The sequence below is a fragment of the Puma concolor genome, chromosome D1 (genome assembly GCF_028749965.1).
Source record: "Puma concolor isolate L17-30 chromosome D1, mPumCon1.1.hap2, whole genome shotgun sequence".
NCBI classification, from domain to species: Eukaryota; Metazoa; Chordata; class Mammalia; order Carnivora; family Felidae; genus Puma; species Puma concolor.
In genome coordinates, this window is record NC_141676.1 from 25539434 (window position 1) to 25559508 (window position 20075).

Sequence of the window (20075 nt, forward strand, 5' to 3'; positions counted from 1 at the left end):
ATTTACATTTGAAAAAATTAATTCACATACCCAAGTTGTCCTAAACATATTTAAAAGTTTTCCAATAACTGAGCTGAATATGAGCATTTTTATTTAAACTTAAACTAATTAAAATTAAGTGAAATTTAAAACTCAAGTGGGCAGCACTAGCCACATTTCAAGTGCTCAACCACCATATGTGTCTCTCATGCTGGACACTGCAGGCCGAATGATCACAAATCTTATGGTAACTGTACATTCCTGAAATTTGTAATGGTGATAGAGCACTGGCACAGCTCCTTAAAGAACTAAATGTGAATAAAGTGAAAAATATAGAATAAGCTCTCTTATGATTATATAATATCACTAAAATCTAAGAAAACTTAAAACCTATTCAGAGGTTTTGAAACTCTTAATAAGAGTTTGGAACAAAGGCCAGAACACCACCAGCTTATAAAGCCACATGCATGGCCATTTGTACTGAATGTTCTACCTCAGGGGGAATTTAATTCAAATATTAACAAGTATGAAGGGAGAAGGGCGGTTGAGTTGATGGGCGTTTTTTCAAAGATATATTGAAAGAATAATAAAATGCTGAAAGCACAAAGTATTATTAGTAAAATGTGAGTAGCATAAGGAAAACCAGAAACGAAATTACACATCAAAATCAGAAATAAAATCTTTGACCTAGACATAAGAAAACAAGCTAAAGTAGATAAATATAGCAGTGAATAGAAAGCTGTTATGTGGTAATCATAAAAACTGGTAAAATCACTTGGGAACTGGATCCTATGTGTTTTAAGATTGAAAGGAGAGAATGAAAACCAAAGACTTATTTAAGAGTTAATCATAAAATCACACTATAGGGGTGCCTGGGTGGCTAGTCAGTTAAGTGTCCAACTTCGACTAAGGTCATGATCTTGCGGTTCATGAGTTCGAGCCCCACATCAGGGTCTGTGCTGACAGCTCAGAGTCTGGAGCCTGCTTCAGATTCTTTGACTCCCTCTCTCTCTGACCCTCCCCCACTCATGCTCTGTCTCTGTCTCTCAAAAAATAAATAATGTTAAAAAAATTGTTTCAATAAAATCACAGTGTATTCATTTCAACTTCCAAACTATTTTAAGTTAAACAGTTGGTAAAGTACATAACTTTAATGAAAACTAATCATGCAGCCTGAAGAACAAAACCAGAACAATGACGGGGTATGTGTATGATAGAGAGAGATTGAGAACTGGATGTAACCACTATAACCCTCCCCCACCAAAGTTACTACCATATGTAACAAAATGGAGTTGAAAAGACTGAATGTCAATTTCTAAGTCGCTGGCTTCCTACATATATAATTTCTGTGTGACCGCAATATGAGTAGTAACTAACACTTTAAAAAATGGGAGTGCACAAAAACAGATGCTCAGATCAATGGAACAGAATAGAGAACCCAGAAATGGACCCACAAACATATGGCCAATCAATCTTTGACAAAGCAGGAAAGAATATCCAATGGAATAAAGACAGCCTCTTCAGCACGTGGTGCTGGGAAAACTGGACAGTGACATGCAGAACAATGAACCTGGACCACTTTCTTACACCATACACAAAAATAAACTCAAAATGGATGAAAGACCCAAATGTAAGACAGGAATCCATCAAAATCCTCAGGCAGAAAGCAGGCAAAAACCTCTCTGATCTTGGCCGCAGCAACTTCTTACTCAACACGTCTCCAGAGGCAAGGGAAACAAAAGCAAAAATGAACTACTGGGACCTCATCAAAATAAAAAGCTTCTGCACAGCAAAGGAAACAAGCAGCAAAACTAAAAGGCAACCGACAAAATGGGAGAAGATATTTGCAAATGACATATCAGATAAAGGGTTAGTATCCAAAATCTATAAAGAACTTATCAAACTCAACACCCAAAAAACAAATAATCCAGTGAAGAAATGAGCAAAAGATATGAATAGACACTTCTGCAAAGAAGACATCCAGATGGCTAACAGACACATGAAAAAATGCTCAACATCACTCATCATCAGGGAAATACAAATCAACACCACAATGAGATACCACCTCACACCTGTCAGAATGGCTAACATTAACAACTCGGATAACAACAGATGTTGGCGAGGATGCAGACAAAGAGGATCTCTTTTGCATTGTTGGTGGGAACACAAGCTGGTGCAGCCACTCTGGAAAACAGTATGGAGGTTCCTCAAAAAACTAAAAATAGAACCACCCTACGACCCAGCAATTGCACTACTAGGTATTTATCCAAGGGATACAGGTGTGCTGTTTCGAAGGGACACATGCAACCCAATGTTTATAGCAGCACTATCAACAATAGCCAAAGTATGGAAGAAGCCCAAATGTCCATCGATGGATGAATGGATAAAGAAGATGCGGTACATATATACAATGGAGTATTACTCAGCAATCAAAAAGAATGAAATCTTGCCATTTGCAACTATGTGGATGGAACTGGAAGGTATTACACTAAGTGAAATTAGTCAGAGAAAGACAAATATCATATGACTTCACTCAAACAAGGACTTTAAGAGACAAAACAGATGAACATAAGGGAAGGGAAACAAAAATAATATAAAAACGGCAAAGGGGACAAAACAGAAGAGACTCATAAATATGGAGAACAAACAGAGGGTTACTGGAGGGGGTGTGGGAGGGGGGATGGGCTAAATGGGTAAGGGGCATTAAGGAATCTACTGCTGAAATCATTGTTGCACTATATGCTAACTAATTTGGATGTAAATTAAAAAAAAAATAAAATTAAAAAAAAGATGGGAGCAAATGCCTCCCCTATCAGCTCGTATGGTGATTGATCTTGGTGTGGAAGGAAATTAGAAACAATTCTCACCCTCACTAGGATAAGGCTACATCTCTACCTTAAAAACCTATTATTTAAAAAATATATATATTAGTACCAACACAAAGGGAAATATGATCCAAAGGACAACCAACAATGGAGGCATTTTTAACATCGTTCAATTTGGCTCTTATCTGTCAAAACCTCCTGCACTGAACCACTGGTTCAGTGGTTACTGCAGCCTCACCATGGACATTGTCTCCAATGAGTAGATTTTACTGTCCTCCCCACCCAGGCAGGGACTGGATGGCCTCCCTGTGAGCTCTCACGGAACACCCTGCTTTTCTCTATTATGGTATTTATCATACAATAGTGTAATTTTTTTGTTTACTTATGTATCTCTCATCCTGGACTGTGTATGCTTGAAAACACAAAGTATATCTTAATTTATTTTGGGATCCTTAGCACCTAAAACAATACCTAGACCATTAGGAGTTACAGAATTAATGAATGAATAAATGAATAAATGCATTAGCAGAAAATCAAATATAAGTTTTCACATCTATGTTTTCCTAACCCAAGCAAATGATAGAAATATGACAGACAAGAAGGAAAAGGCGCTTTTTTCCTTTATATGGATAAAAGAATTACATTCACAAAGAAATTGAGATGCCAAGGATTGAAACTTAGCCTCTTATCTTTACCCTCAATAATATCAACAATATAATAAACATCTCACCAATAATGAATAAAACCAAAGTCTGCACACTGATTTTCTAATACAAATCTCACAACTTTGTCTTACTCTCTTGAACTGATGATACTATTGAGAATTCAATTACAACTGTCTGTTTGAAACACATAATTAATATGTCTCTATAAACATTTTGATAGAACATTGTATTTATTATCAAGTATGTACCATAGTTAAGAAAAAAACAGAGTTGCTTTAAAAAACAAAACAAAACCCTTGCAAAATAGGATCAACATCAATGTATTGGAGTGAGACTTTTGCTACAATATTCACAGTTTCCAATGATTTTCCAACAGTCTGAAACAGTGATGTGAATTTCTTTCAATCAGGCTATAGTTTAATCTTTTTCCAGGGAAATATTTTTAATAGGATTACTGACCCTTTTAACAGTCTTGGAAAGAAAATGAATCTTATAAGCATTCTGGCATATAACTATTATAAAAATAAATAGAACAGTCAATCAGAGGAAATTGTAATAGACTTGAGAAACCAAACTTACTCAAGAAATGTACATGAGCCGGTGTGGTGATTACCACTTTCACAGAGAGAAGATTGTACACACCAGCAAAACAAGCGAGCACACCAAGACAAATGAAGGGCTGGAAAGAACGGGAAAACTTTGAACAAACAGCTTTCATCTCTTCCTTAAAACAAAACTAACCGCATTCAGTTCGATCAATTCTGCGGACTCCTAGGCCTGTCCCTGAGTACTATTTGGTTTTTCAGAAGGTACTTAAATGTTTCGGGGGCGGGGAGGGGAAGGATGCTTACTGATTTAAGACACATTTTTGCACTCACAATTCTTTGTGCTTTAAGAGGAATTTTTTCAGGTCATTAGTTTATAATGTGAACTGGTGCCTAGGGATATTTTGAAAGGGAAAAAAAAAAAAAGAGTGTGCTTGGAGATGCAGTTAATGTAACTTGCATCATCATTTATTTCAGCTCAATTTGGGGCACAAAACTGAACTCAGAATGAAGTCACCACATCTGCAACAATTTCTTTCTCAGCATGCAATGATCTTACAGAAATCTGAAAACACAATATGCCCCTTACCCCCAAAACAAAAAACATCATAACCCCTTTAAAACATTCAAGTCCTTGCAAGAAGTTCTTACTTTTCCAGAGTATGAAAATAAAGTCAGCTTTGCAACTTCCAAAATAATTTGGATTATCAAAATGCCATTGGTGGGGTGCCTGGGTGGCTCAGTCAGTTAAGTATTCGACTCTTGATTTTGGCTCAGGTCATGATCTCACCGTTGTGGGATCGAGCCCCTCATTGGGCTCTACACTGAGCATGGAGCCTGTTTAAGATTCTCTCTCCCTCCAGCCTTCTCCCCCCACCTCACTCCACCCCCACTTGCATACACACTCTTTCCAAAAACACACACACACACACACACACACACACACACAAAATGCAATTGTCATACAAAATATATTAATTCTGCTAGTTTTGCCCTTGTTTCCACACCCCACCCCAACCATTCCTACTGCTTTGTTAGGTACAGAAAGGATGGAAATAAATCATTAGGCTCTGAGAAAGCAAACATCTTCCCAAACCCAAGTTTATAGACCAAAAGATGATTTGGCCTTAAGCAAGATTAATTTGATTGACATATCATGTCAAAACAGATCGTTCACAGCCTCAAAGTAAACAAGATATTTCCTAATTTCTCCATTAAGTGTAAATAAACACATCGCCCACAGTTTTCAAGCGTAAACAAAACAAATATCAATATTCCAACTATCTTGCACAAAGTAACCAGTTAGAATCACTTTTCCTTTTCTTCATTATAAATACCCTTCTTTTACATTTGTTAAGGGCACACGAATCATGACTTAAAATCATGAAGTATCTTGAAAGTGTGATCACCCCGGAGATTATGAAACTCCCTATTCTCAATCAGGTACACATTGGAATCACCAGGGGAATTTTTACAAAATACCAATTCCTGGGCCCCAGCTAAGATTTAGAGTGGGCCCTGGTATCACCATGCTCTAAAAAACCCCTCAGGTGAGTCCGATGTGCAGCAAGGGGGGAGAACCAATTGTCTCACAAATGTGGATCAGGGACCCAGAAAGGACCAAAGTTGAGACCGAGCCAATGGCAGGCCATCTGAGGCAGAACCCAGAACAAAGACTACAAACTCAAATGCCTACAGGAGCCACTTGGGTGAATGAAGCAGGCAACGCATACACACTTCTTCACAACGTGCGAATGCCAGAGGGTGTGACAAACAGGGCGCTCACAGGGCAAGGGCTCCCGAGCTCTAGCTGATCTTGCCATCAGGGAAATCAGAGGTAACAGGTCTTCCCTCTTAATCAGAGAAGAAGACCATAAATCAAGACTTTTTATGTAACATTTCCCAACTTTTAAAGGTTGACTCAATCGAAAAAACACAACACCACTGTATGAGGCGAGCAAGACACGTAATGAAACACACAACATGGGCTTGGACTTTAGGCTTCGGTTTATCACTTCCAGTCTGGAGGGGTGTTTCCAGTCTCCAGTGACCATAGCATCATTATCATCCCAGTGACAAAAACCAACAATGCCTAGCATTGAGTATTTCTTGTGTTAGCCACTCTGCTCAGGGTTTTACTTGGAGTCTCTCAATTAACCTTCATAAACCTTTAAGGCACCATTATTACCCACCCCCCTTACTCAACTGCCTCTCCCAAGGTCACATACCTAGAAAGTGGCAATGCCAGGACCCAAAGGGATACAGTGTAACTCCATAGCCTATATTACGCTATATTTCTTAAACATTTTAAACACGCTTTTAAAAACCTCTACTCTTTGTGCTTATATCTCTTCAAAAGCAAATGAATTATACGAAATGATTTCTCGGGTCCCTTTTAGTTCTCAAATTCGATGGCTCTGACTCCATAATACAACTCTTGGTTGTAGAGAAATGTTGGAATTTGCATGCATCAGTCTCAAATCCCTGATATGCATTAGCTGATCAAAGGAAAGGAATGAATGAATGCTTATTAAATAGTCTTTTTGAAAAAACAGCAAAGACACAAAATTATAATAAAATTCTTTATCTCTACTGCTCTAGAGAGTTGACTTCTCCATTTTACCTTTTGAAAGATGAGTAAAAGTGCTCAGAAATTCTTCATATGTTTGTTCATGACAATTAACAAACTTATCCAAGACTTCTTCAGTTAATCGATCTTCATCCATGATCTCCAATTCTGATATTCGGGCAGGCATTCCTATTCACGAGGCCACTTTATCTATGGGACAAAGAAAAGCATGAGCTAGAGAGAGTTGGGGTACCAGCCTCTCTTGAAAATGTTGTAGAAATTTGCAGAAATTCAGTCTTTCAAGGTGAGAGGTACTTCAAAGGGTATGTCGACCACCCATCCAACGACAACAATAACAGCTAATATTCATTAGCTACTTATTTAGCACTTACTGTGTACCGGATGCAGTTCTGAGCCCTTCGATGTTAACTTCCTAACAATCCTAGCTCAGGTCACAGAGCCAGTAGTTAGAAGGACCAGTTCCAGGAGTCAGATCTAGAACCCATGCCCTTAAGCACTTCACTGTGCTTCACCTCTAGCCATCGTGTGATACCCCTGCCCCCACCACGTGCTACTGTACTGTTGCCACCAAACAACTGACTCGTCTATGCTTTAACACATCCAAGGACTGGGAACTCCGAACATTCCAAAGAAGCCTTTGGACGGCTCTATCAAAGACTCCTTCAAAATCTCTCTCCCTGCACATTTCCCCAACGGGGCCCTGAGCCCCTGGGGATCATATTGCACAATGTCAATCCTTCTTATACATAACATCCTTCCAAATATTTGAACAAGCCTATGCTGTCCTTTCTCAATTTTATCTCACTCACTTAATTTTTTTTTTTTTTTCAAAACCAAGCTCAGAATTCAGTTTCTCGGGGTACCTGGGTGGCTCAGTCAGTTGAGTATCCAACTCTTGATTTCAGCTCAGGTCAGGATCCCGGGGTCGTGGGATTGAGCCCTGCGTCAAGCCCCATGCTGAGCGTGGAGCCTGCTGAAGATTCTCTCTCTCACTGTCTGTCTGTCTCTTTCAGGACACCTGAGTGGTTCAGTCAGACACTTGTCTGACTCTTGATTTCGGCTCAGGTCATCATGATCTCACGGTTAGTGAGTTCAAGCCCCATGTCAGGCTCTATGCTGACAGCTCAGAGTCTGCTTGGGATTCTCTCCCTCCCTCTCTCTCTCTGCCCCTCCCCCGCTTGCACGTGTACACTCTCCCTCTCTCTGTCTCAAAATAAACATTTAAAATTACAAAAAAGTTTCTCTCCCTCTCCCCCACCCCCACTCTCTCTCGATGAAAAAAAAAAAAAAAAAGAATTCAGTTTCTCTCCGGAGGCTTTAGCCTTCCAACCCCATCACCACAGAGAGCTAATCACAATTTCTCTGTGCGGCCTCATACTGTGTCTATGGTTACACTTAACATACTGTATTGGAAATAGTTGTATAGATTTCTGTGTCCCATTAGACATGAAGCCTGTGACAGGCAGGGCCCATGTCTTTCCTTCTTTGTATCCCAAGTGTTAAATAGCTTAGGACATGGCATACAGCTGGCACCCATCAATATGAAGCTAACATTACTCATTTGAGCAGGTGGGGTAGTCAAATACTGCTAGAAACTGGCAAAACTCAACTAAACTTGCCCAATTATTTCACCTGTGCCTTAACACGACACAGCTTCAAGCGGTTCCGCTCTCCTGAGCAGTCTACCCGGAAGAGATTTCACACTGCCTGCATCCCTTTAAAGTATGCCAACCAGAAATGAAGACAAGACTCCAGATATGCTCTGGATCCAGTGAGGTTTGACTAACTCCCACATTCTGAATACTGCACTCCTACTATATGCTGAAGTGTGTTCACATTGCTGGTGGCCTCTTCACGTTGTTAGTTACTTAACATACTGCTAAACGCCTGTCGGCTAGGACACAATGCCTCAATCCCTGCAGTCTAACTTTGTTTTTCCTTGTGATATTTCACCTTGTTAAATTCCATTCATTCGGTATGAAATATCATAGCTTTGAGAAATTTACTATCTACAGAAAGCAGAAGAGTAATTACTGCCTAAGAAGTATAATTCGTGGGGGATAATAAAAAGGAGGGTGTTCTCTGATAGTGTACAGGAGGGAGAGAAAGCACCAAGCTTCTTCTAGTTTTCCAAAACAAGCACAAAATTTTGTTATGTTATTAAATTTATTTGGTATCTACCAGAAGTTCAGAAAGACACAGAAATGTTTTCATAAGATGATGGCCAACCTCATTTGGTGGCAAGACCTGATCTGAATTAACATGAAAGTATCTATGGTTTTTATTAATACTCAGTGTGACCACTCAGACGTTTCCCTGAAGAAATTCTAAAGGGGATGCTTTTGAGGTGTTTTCCCGGACCCCACTGAAGATTTTGTGTAACACATGGTATTACCCCTGATTACCTTTCTAAACTCCAAAAAACTCTAAATTCTGAAACACATCCAACCCTAAGGGTTTTAAATAAGGAATTGTTAAGTTTCACATACTTCACAGGATTGCGGTGAGAATTAAATGGATATAAATGAACCCTCAAACAATGTTAGCCATGATGATCATGATGATAATGGATCAGCCTTGGTATTCTGTCCATTGCCTCCACAAAGACCTGCCTTGACTGTGTGTGGCCCCCTCTGACTTTGAAGGCATTGATGTCACCTCAAGATAAATCAAGATAAGCCCGCATGCTTTACAACCCTAGACAAAATATGGTGCTATCGAAGTCTGAAAACCACAAAAAATAAAATAAAAATAAAAGGAAAAAAAATTTTTTTTAATTTTTTTTTTCAACGTTTATTTATTTTTGGGACAGAGAGAGACAGAGCATGAACGGGGGAGGGGCAGAGACAGAGGGAGACACAGAATCGGAAACAGGCTCCAGGCTCTGAGCCATCAGCCCAGAGCCCGACGCGGGGCTCGAACTCACGGACCGCGAGATCGTGACCTGGCTGAAGTCGGATGCTTAACCGACTGCACCACCCAGGCGCCCCAAAAAGGAAAAATTTTAATGTAACTATATATGAACTCAAAATGAAAGAAACTGTTTCAAACTATTTGCAACCTGAAAATTAAATACAGGAAAAAGTATCAGTTAGAGTTTATGCAAATTCACCCGTAACACTGCCAGGCTTCAGCAATTCGAAGTTTAATAAACTATGCTTGCAGTTGCCAGATAAAAAATAATAAATTCAAAGGTGGCTATTATTTCACTGTCAGTAGGACATGGACTTAGTTACAAGAATGTTAACGTCAATCTGCTTTTCCAGGATGGAACCCCAGTGAAATTCCAGCTCTGTATGACATCAATCTCTTCCTCAAATCTACTTCAGCGGCAAATACCGAACAGAGGCGGCCAGGCTGTTTTACATTGCTGTAAATGTCTCCTTGTGGATGCTTTAAGAGTGACAATAGAAAATCTTTTAAACTTCCTTTCCAATTCTCAAAGTGGTAATATTCTGAGATTTTAGCCTTAACACATCTCAGTTTTACCAAAAGGACATAATTAATAGGCTATGCACAGGACACATTCAAACTCCTTCAAGGCCTTTAATTTAATTCATGTGGTTATCCCAATACAGAAGAGGTAATGTTTTTACTGACTTTATAAAGAGTTTTGTAAACTGTCATCATCTGAAGAGTGTAACAAATACCCACCTTCAAATTTAGAACTTTCCTTATCTCTAAAAATGCAAATAGCCTAATGTTAAAAGTCCCCAGGGACTGACAGAGCAGGTAATCATTTACCAGACAGTCAAGTGGTTTATGCAAATCCTAGTGGTTTTCTAGAAGGAAGCAATGCTTTTTCAGTTGCCATTCACGTTTATTTGTTTTTATCGTTAAGTATTATTTCTAAAAAGGAAAAAGGGGGAGAAAGAGCAAGAGCGAGAGCGACTTGCCCATAATAGGATCCTTTATTTTGGCATGGATTTTATATTTTAAGGCTTAGAGCCCCACATGAAAGACCCAGAACTTTTGTGACAATAAGTAAATGTGTAGAAATATTGACTGGAAAATCACACACAACACTTTCACAATCACAGCCTCCAGAGGGAAACACAGGGTGGATATTTTGCTCTGCTTGGACTACTAAATTTCACAGGAAGACCACAGGCTTGGTTCTCTTCCTATCCAGTCACTGAGAGATGGAGAGAAAATCACACAACCTTCCCGGGGTCCTGTTTTCTACTACCAAATAATGAAACTAACAACCACCCAAGCCAATTAGTGCTCTGTGGTCTCTGAAAAGCATAATTATGAAACATGGCATGTGGAATTATCACCATTGACTTAACACAACTTTGATGTTTATCTGCAGACCTCTGCCTAATGCAACCTACCTAAACAAATTGCAACCTTCAGAGGTAAGAGTGGTAAGTCTTCGGAAACAAGTCGCCATGAGCTGGTCTCCCCTCGAAGTGTATAACCTGCTTTTAACAGCATAAAGAATTGTACGTTGACAAAAATGGGGTTGTCTTTTTTAAACTGTGAGGTTTACTGCTGATATTTTAAAATAATAAATAACACATTTTTAAAGAGTTGTGCAGAGGCTGTCAAAATCCACTTCCTCAAATGTTCATAGTTCTGCTCAACAAGAATCCCCTGCTGTGCCGAATGGTAAGATGGAATATTATCAAAAGAATTCACCTTGCCTACAGAGATGAAACTATCAACCTTGGTACTTCACAGGATGGGTCTTCTTTTATTTTTTGGAAAATGGGCAAATTTCAAAAAGACCAAAATTACATTGCAAGTGTACTGACTTATTTAGATGATAGAAGAGACCTGGTATGAACTGATTTCTTCTGCCTTGACTGAACTACACCTATTTTGCATCCTCTAATATTTTTTATGTCTTTTAGATCATATTAAAGAGAGAAAGAAATCCAGTGATTGAAATTGTCACAGATTCTCAGGGTTGAGAGAAACCTGCAGGTCATCTAGTCCAATGACAGAGAATAAATGAATAAATCTGGCAAAGAAACTTTAGGTAGGGTTTTTGTCAAGTAAGGACTACTGATGAGGAGCAGTACTATGGTTTGCATATCAAAACAGTAATGACAACATGCTTATGACTATGAATTTCAAGGCAAACATGAAGGCAGCAGGAAATTAAGGAAAAGGCAGCAATCTCATCAGGATTGTTATAACCATGCCCCCAACCACATCCTGTACCTCAACAACATACAAAAACCTTGAGGCAAAGCAAGGCAAAGCATATGTGTATACGTGTGTGCACAGTAACTCCTCTGCTGCGTCTTATCAGAATGAGATAAAAACATACAATTCTAGCATCAAAGAATACACTGCACTTCAAGTTATAAGCTTCTCCCAACGAGACTTTCCTAACACTTAAAGGCACGGAATTCTTCATTATCACCAAAATGTTGATGGCATAAGCATCTACATGTCTATATAAAGACTTCCCTAGGCACACTTCTGCATTGAGCTTTAAGGGCAGCACTTGGAGGGAGGTGAAAAAAGCTTGGGGATTACTGCCGACTACAGAGCTTCAGAAGAGAGAAGTTGTATTGTCATCCATGCAAAGGTCTTAGTAATAGGAATTTCGCAGCTTATTTTTTCCTTGACAAAATCTCACCGTGAGGAAAAGAGAAAAAAGAGACACCCATACTAAAAGCTGCATCTAATAAAACATGTGAGCTAAGTACATGCTCACCATGAACACAGATACAAGAGATGCCTTAAGAGAAACAGATCTAGTTCCTTTCCTAAAGAGGATTATAATCTATGCACTCTATACAGGACTCCATTTTTGTAACAAGAATGACTCTGATGATCCATATGTATGGTGATTATTTTTATTTTTGTATTTTTTTGGTGATTATTTTTAAATTAGAGCAATATGGAATGGAGTGAAAGTATTTTTTAACGAAGGCTGTAATAGTAAGAACAATAAAAACATATCAAGACAAAACAGTGGATTTTATAAAAGAAGCAGGAAAAAAATATATAGACAATCTTTAGGACATAGGACTAGGCAAAGAGTTCTTAGAACTGACACCAAAAGCATGTCTCTAAGAAGAAAAAGTGATATACCCTATAACCCAGCAACTGCACTACTAGGTATTTACCCAAAGGATACAAAAATACAGATCCAAAGGGGCACATGCACCCCAACGTTTATAGCAGCAGTATCAACAATAGTCAAATTATGGAAAGGGCCCAAATGTCCATTGACTAAGGAACAAATAAAGATGTGGTGTATATGTATGTATGTATGTATGTATGTATGTATGTATGTATGTGTGTGTGTATACAGGTGATGTATACAGGTGAACATAGGGGAAGGAGGGAAAAAGAGAGAGAAGCAAACCATAAGAGACTTTTAACTGTAGAGAACAAACTGAAGGTTGATGGAGGAAGGTGGGTGGGGGATGGGCTAAATGGGTAATGGGTATTAAGGAGATCACTTGTGCTGAGCACTGAGTGTTATATATAAGTGATGAATCACTAAATTCTACACCTGAAACCAATTTTACAATATATGTTAGGTAGAATTTAACAGGGTGCCTGGGTGGCTCAGTCGGTTGAGTGTCCGACCTCAGCTCAGGTCATGATCTCACAGTTTGTGAGTTCGAGCCCTGCATCAGGCTCTGTGCTGACAGCTCAGAGCCTGGAGCCTGCTTCTGATTCTGTGTCTCCCTACCTCTCTGCCCCTCCCCGGCTAACGCTGTCTCTCTCTGTCTCAAAATAAATAAATAAATAAATAATTAAAAATTAAAAAAAAAAAGAATTTAAATATAAACTTGAAATAAAAAAAGAAGAAAACGTGATAAGTTAAACCTCATCAAAATTCAAAACTTTGCTCTGGGAAAGATCCTGTTAAGAAGATAAAAAAGAAAAAAAAAAAAAAAGAAGATAAAAAAGAATCACAGGCTGGGAGAAAACATTTATAAATTACACATCCAACACAGGACTAGCACACGGAACATATAAAGAACTCTCAAAACCCAACATTAAAGAAAAGTCCAATTAAAAAAAAAAACTGATGGGGCGCCTGGGTGGCGCAGTCGGTTAAGCATCCGACTTCAACCAGGTCACGATCTCACGGTCCGTGAGTTCGAGCCCCGCGTCGGGCTCTGGGCTGATGGCTCAGAGCCTGGAGCCTGTTTCCGATTCTGTGTCTCCCTCTCTCTCTGCCCCTCGCCCGTTCATGCTCTGTCTCTCTCTGTCCCAAAAATAAATAAACGTTGAAAAAAAAAAAAAACTGAAGACATGCACAGACATTTCACCAAAGAGGATATATAAATTGTAAATGATCTAATGAAAAGATGTTAATATCATTAGCCATTAAAGGAATGTAAATTAAAGCCACAATGAGATACCCCTACACACTCATCAGAATGGGTGAGACAAATCATCACAAAAATTGTGAGAACACCAATTTTGTGTTGTGGATATAAGTGGGGTAACATTAGTCTCGCAGTGGTGATAGAGCTGGGTATCTTGACTGTCGTATCTTGACATGTGGCTACACATGTCAGACAGCTGAACTACACACACAAATTGTGCATATGTAACTGGTAAAACCGGGATATGTTCTATGGATTGTACCAATATCAATTTCCTGACTTTTATAATGTACACAGATACACAAGATGTTAACATTGCAAAAGGCTGCAACAAGAGTGCGCAAAATCTCCCTCCCTATACATTTTTTTGCAAGCTCACATGAATCCGTTCTGTGATCTGTAATTATTTCAAAGTTAAAAGTTTAAAAGCGGAAAAGGGGGGGCGCCTGGGGGGCGCAGTCGGTTAAGCCTCCGACTTCAGCCAGGTCACGATCTTGCGGTCCGTGAGTTCGAGCCCCGCGTCAGGCTCTGGGCTGATGGCTCAGAGCCTGGAGCCTGTTTCCAATTCTGTGTCTCCCTCTCTCTCTGACCCTCCCCCGTTCATGCTCTGTCTCTCTCTGTCCCAAAAATAAATAAACGTTGAAAAAAAAAAATTAAAAAAAAAAAAAAGCGGGAAAGGGGAGCAAGAGAAGAAGGCTAAGGCAAGTAAGGTAAAAGAAAAGATTTAAGAAAATAAAATTATGCATGTTGATTGTTTTTCTCCTGCAGAAAGCTCTGGGGGAATGGGAATAACACTAATCTATAAAATTACATGTTTAAGCAGAAACTTTCCTGTTGAAAAATTTGCTTCCCTTTCCTGCTCATCCATCCAAGCTACTGTAATGAGGTTTCTTGAGGCTATCATTCATTAAGCCTTACTGTTCATCAGCAGATTGTATAAAATCAATTTTATGTCCCCAAAATATACTCTTCCTTCAAGCTGTTTAAGTCAATCCAGAAATGTCTGCATTGACTCACTGAGGCAGGTCAACTGAGTATTAGACTGTTTTCAATTACACAGTTATTAATTCCATTAAGCAAAGAAAAATGCACACAGTTAAGCATTCAAACTTCCTCCCCCCACTCGTTTCCTATAATTTTTTTAAAAAGCAGATTACCAGTGGATATGGAATCTGAAGGATATACCCATAAGACAAATTTCAGAAAATCCACTGTTTGGGAAATCAGAAAGACTACTTTTTCACTAACCACTTTTGATTATTTGCTTTGTTGAAAAATTTCATTATGGGCAATCACAAGTAAATACCCTATCTTCACCCCCTAGTAAAACTCCAACAAGTACATTAACTCTAGGCTAGTCCATTTATCAAGAAAAATGTGCCACACATGTCCTTCAATCACTTTCAAAACTGATCTCCTATCTTCAGAAATGTGATCAACTACATCAGTGCGTTATGAATGGTGACGAGTCTTTCATCGAACATTTTTCCAAGGTGCCTGATAAAGCTGTGAATCCAGTAGAGGCAGTAGAGTTTCTGAGTCAACTTTATAGCTCTATAACCATGCAATAATATTTCAATCATAAGAGAATTTTTTTTAGCTCAGTTGTAATCCCACCTTCACAGGGGATGCAATGCCCCATTAATGCTTATGTTACCTGTATTGCATAATAATTGTGGCACAAAGGTATCCACTCTTAATTAAAGCTATCCCCTTCTCTCCAGCGTCCTGAGCCTGTAAGCCACCTGCACAGTGCACAGTACTGTTACAATACCAGAAATCCTGCTTTAAAGCAAAATCCACACAGCCAGTTAGAAGCAGGTGTAGACAAACCCAGCTAAACCAACTCTGCTTGCAGAAATTCATTTCTAAGTGCTTCAAAATGCCAGATCTTGCAAATAAAATCGACCTTTTCATTTGACATTTCTTGAAAGAAATAAGATTTTAAAGATGCATTTCCCAACTATTTTTTATTCTAAATTCCTATGACTATGACTGTGGAATAATAAATGAGCTTTAACAGGGAGTACAGTACTTCCCCAGCTTCCAATTAATCTCAGCATTTTAATTGCAATTTTGCCTCAATGTACACAACGTAACACACATACACAAATGTGGTTTCTATATCCAAAGACAGCAACTAAGGAACACAAAATCCCTCCTTCTCTAAAAATAAAATTTTGAAGTGAATTTTTTTTTTTTAGTACAACATTGTAAATCACCTCTGCAATTTTTCTCCATTTTATTTTACAGCAGAGTCCACCTTAAATCACAGAACAATGAAGAGGAAAATACCAGTCATTCCAGTCAGGTGGCCATATTTAATTAATTGTCCTAAATAAAAAGTGACAGGTCATTTGTCACGTCCTTCTTTTGACAATCCATCATACTAACTGTAGTTTGCTTCCTTCCATAGACTTCCTTTTCCTGCCTCTTTTCTCCTCTCTGCCAGTTTCCATTGTGGCTCCCATTATGGGATTCACTCAACACGTCAAATATCTCCTTTTCCTAGGCTGTTTATATTATTTCCTTAAACATCAGCCACTTATTTAAAAAGTAAAAATTGTCTATTCCTATCCGAATGCTATGAAAAGTTGTCCTTGACTCAAACTTATTAATTCGTTGAGCAACAATGTAATTTTTTTCTCCATTTGCAAAATGGGGATGGAAATGCTTGAGAGGCACTCTGTACTTCTTGAAAACCAATCATGAGTTCACAGAAGAGTGCCCCTCCCCTGCCTCCCCTCAACCCACCATGGATACACACCCCTGCAGCTCTGCTACCCTTGTTCTGTTATTTAACTTCTCTGACCTTAAAGTAGTTTGAATGTGAAAATAAAGGCACTGGACTTGAAGCTGTCCCCCATCTCTGGCATTCTATTTTTCTCCAATTATGCTTCCTAATTGTTCAATTACTATGTTAGTATATCCTCTTTTATCTCCTCACTGTGAAAGAAAAATTATTTTATTCTGTAATTGTACTGACTCTCGTTCTTTAATTATCCACTGTGTTTTGGATTAAGGTATGAGAAATTAATATATTTCAGTAGTTTTGTTTTAAATTTTTAAAAAATGTTTATTTTTGAGACAGAGAGTGAGTGGGGGGGGGGGGAGGGGCAGAGAGAGAGGGAGACACAGAATCCGAAGCAGGCTTTATAGGCTCTGAGCTGTCAGCACAGAACCCGATGCAGGGCTCGAACCCACAAACCGGGAGATCATGACCTGAGCCAAAATCAGATGCTTAACCGACTGAGCCATGCAGGTGCCCCTCAGCAGAAGTTTGAATTTGATTGTGCCAAAGGGGTTTAAGAATGGGCTGAGTAACCTATAATTACAATTTCCTGGTGAACTTTTAAGACCTTCTAAGGGTAAGTGTAAGGAAGGATGTAAAGTTGCTTCGTCCTATTACTATGTATGACTCTTAAAGACAAGATTTGTGTCTGTGATAATTTTTCTAATTCTCCACATGCCCCTATACATAGTGGATGCACAATAAATACAGTTCACTATTTCACATTTAGTTTCTATGCTGAGCACTTCAGTAGATTGGGATCTTGACTGAGATCACTGCAAATCTAATGCTCTCCTAATGGTGTGGCAAAGGCTAAAGGTTTTAAAATCCATTTCCAAATGTGTTGCTAATTCCAGCTGCTTCAGAAAACAACTAACCCATTCAGCAACAAACTGCCTGTTTTCTGATGTTAGTAACACAGAAAGGCTAAAATATTTGCCTAAACCTACCCATGGTTTCTATGTCGCATTTCTTATTTTGTATTTACTGTGGAGATACCCAATACATCAACTTTATGAGAGCTGTCATTGATGCTGGAATTTCAAGTACTATAATCATCATATAACACCATAAACAGATTAGGGAAATAATCCAATACTCTTTTGCAGACAAAGAAAAAAATCATCATGGAAGTAACTAGAAGAGATGATGAAAATCAGCCAAACAACTGAGCTACTCATTAGTTTTTTAAAAAATCAACCCTGAACATATATATACTAAAATTTTGCAAAAACTCAGTCACTTGTACAAATATATTTATAGCATCGTCAACATCATCAGACAAGATTTACTAGTACACTCTTTTATATCAGACACTTTGTATCCATTAATTCTTACAACAAGGCAGGGATCATTCCTGTTTTAGAGATAAGGAAACTGAAGCTCAAAAGGAGAATTTAGCTAGTAAGTGGCAAAACTGAGACTCAAATCCAGAACTGTCTACTTCTGATCATGCATTCTATCATCTAAGCCACACGGAAACTGATTAAATAACCAACAAGGGTGGTTAGTCAGAAAAATTATCTTACATTTACTGAATGGAATTTTAGAAAGTTATTAAAAATCATAAAGGTGGAAATAAAATATACATTTCATAGTGTATATGAAATAATGTTATATTAAAAAGAGAAAATAAAATTTAAATGCATTCTTATTATAATCAGGTAAAATGTATATACATTTGGATAAACATTGTAATAGAGCACAAATAAAAAATTTTATGATTAGGCAATAAGCTAATGAGTGGTATATATTTCTCCTGATGGAACTGTTTTTAATGAGTTGCTTTAAAATTAAGTCAGCTATAGTAATCAAGACAGTGTGGTATTGGTGAAATAGACAAACAGATCAATCAAACAGAGCCAAGAGCACTGAAATAGACCCACATAAACACAATCAACTGATCTTTAACAAAGAAACAAAGGCAATAGAGTAGACATACACACAGTCTTTTCAACAAAGATTCTAGAACTGCATCTCCACATGTGAAAAATTAATCTAGCCACAGACCTTACACCCTTCACAAGAATTAACTCAAATGGATCACAGACCTAAACAAAAAAAATGCAAAACCATAAAGTTCATAGCTCATGGGTCTGGCAACCACTTTTTAGATATAATACCAAAGGTACAATCTATGAAAGAAATAATTGATAATAACTTATTAAAGTTAAAAACTTCTGCTATGCTAAAGACACTGACAAGAGAATAGAAAGAAAAGCCACAGACTGGGAGAAGATATTTGCCAGGAACACATCTGACAAAGGACTGTTATCCAAAATATACAAAGAACTCTTAAAGTCAACAATAAGAAAACAAACAACCTGGCTAAAAAAAAAAAAAGCTCAGAGATACCTGACAAAGACATACAGATGACAAAAACAAACAAACAAACAAAAAACCTGAAGAGATGCTCCACATCATATGTGATCTGGGAAATACAAACTAAAACAACAATGAAATCCTACTACACAGCTATTAGAATGACCAGAATCCAGAACACTGACAACACCAAATGCTGGTGAGGATGTGCAGCTATAGGAACGCTCATTTGTTGCTACTGGGCACTGAGCACTTTAAAGATACTAACTGAGGGGCACCTGGGTGGCTCAGTCGGCTAAGTATCTGACTTTGGCTCAGGTCACGATCTCGCAGTCTGCGAGTTTGAGCTCGCCATCAGGCTCTGTGCTGACAGCTCAGAGCCTGGGACCTGCTTCGAGTTCTGTATCTCTCTACCCCTCCCCTGCTGGCGCTCTATCTGTCTGTCTGTCTGTCTCTCTCTCAAAATAATAAACATTTTTTTTAAATTGTAATTTAAAAAAAATGAAGACATTATCTTATTTAATCTTTTTTTTTTTATTTTTTTTTCAATGTTTATTTATTTTTGGGACAGAGAGAGACAGAGCATGAACGGGGGAGGGGCAGGGAGAGAGGGAGACACAGAATCGGAAACAGGCTCCAGGCTCCGAGCCATCAGCCCAGAGCCTGACGCGGGGCTCGAACTCACGGACCGCGAGATCGTGACCTGGCTGAAGTCGGACGCTTAACCGACTGCGCCACCCAGGCGCCCCTCTTATTTAATCTTTTTGCAACAATCTTTTGGGGTGACTATTTCTATTATTCCCACTATAGACACAGACAATCAGAGGCTTAGAGATTAGGATGACTCCAGTGGAAAATGGCAGAGCTGGTAAAGAAAACCAGGTCAGTTTGACTCCAAAGCCCATTTACTTAATCATTCTGCTGGGTAATATTACACAGCAGCTCCTGATATATGATATGAAGTTGGCAGTAGGCCTCCAATAATTAGAATGACTTCTGAGCTTTGCATTAAAGAAAACGAGACGGTTGAAGAGCAATTCAAGATCAA

General features: G+C 38.6%; 2 protein-coding genes across 6 annotated transcripts in view; both read right to left on the reverse strand.

Moving 5' to 3' along the window:
- RAG1 (recombination activating 1) overlaps positions 1-20075 on the reverse strand; it is a 1204476-nt gene that overhangs the window by 1157863 nt on the left and 26538 nt on the right. The window lies entirely within an intron of this gene.
- Positions 1-20075, reverse strand: part of IFTAP (intraflagellar transport associated protein) — a 66697-nt gene that overhangs the window by 41938 nt on the left and 4684 nt on the right. For 3 of the 4 annotated variants that reach the window (XM_086677662.1, XM_025929039.2, XM_086677660.1), the window contains exon 2: positions 6638-6793. In XM_086677662.1, the coding sequence (XP_086533788.1) occupies positions 6638-6770 (133 nt within the window). In that variant the 5' untranslated portion in view covers positions 6771-6793. Of the gene's footprint in view, positions 1-6637; positions 6794-9716; positions 9833-20075 lie in introns of those variants that run through there. The other variant, XM_086677661.1, reaches the window with a different exon arrangement.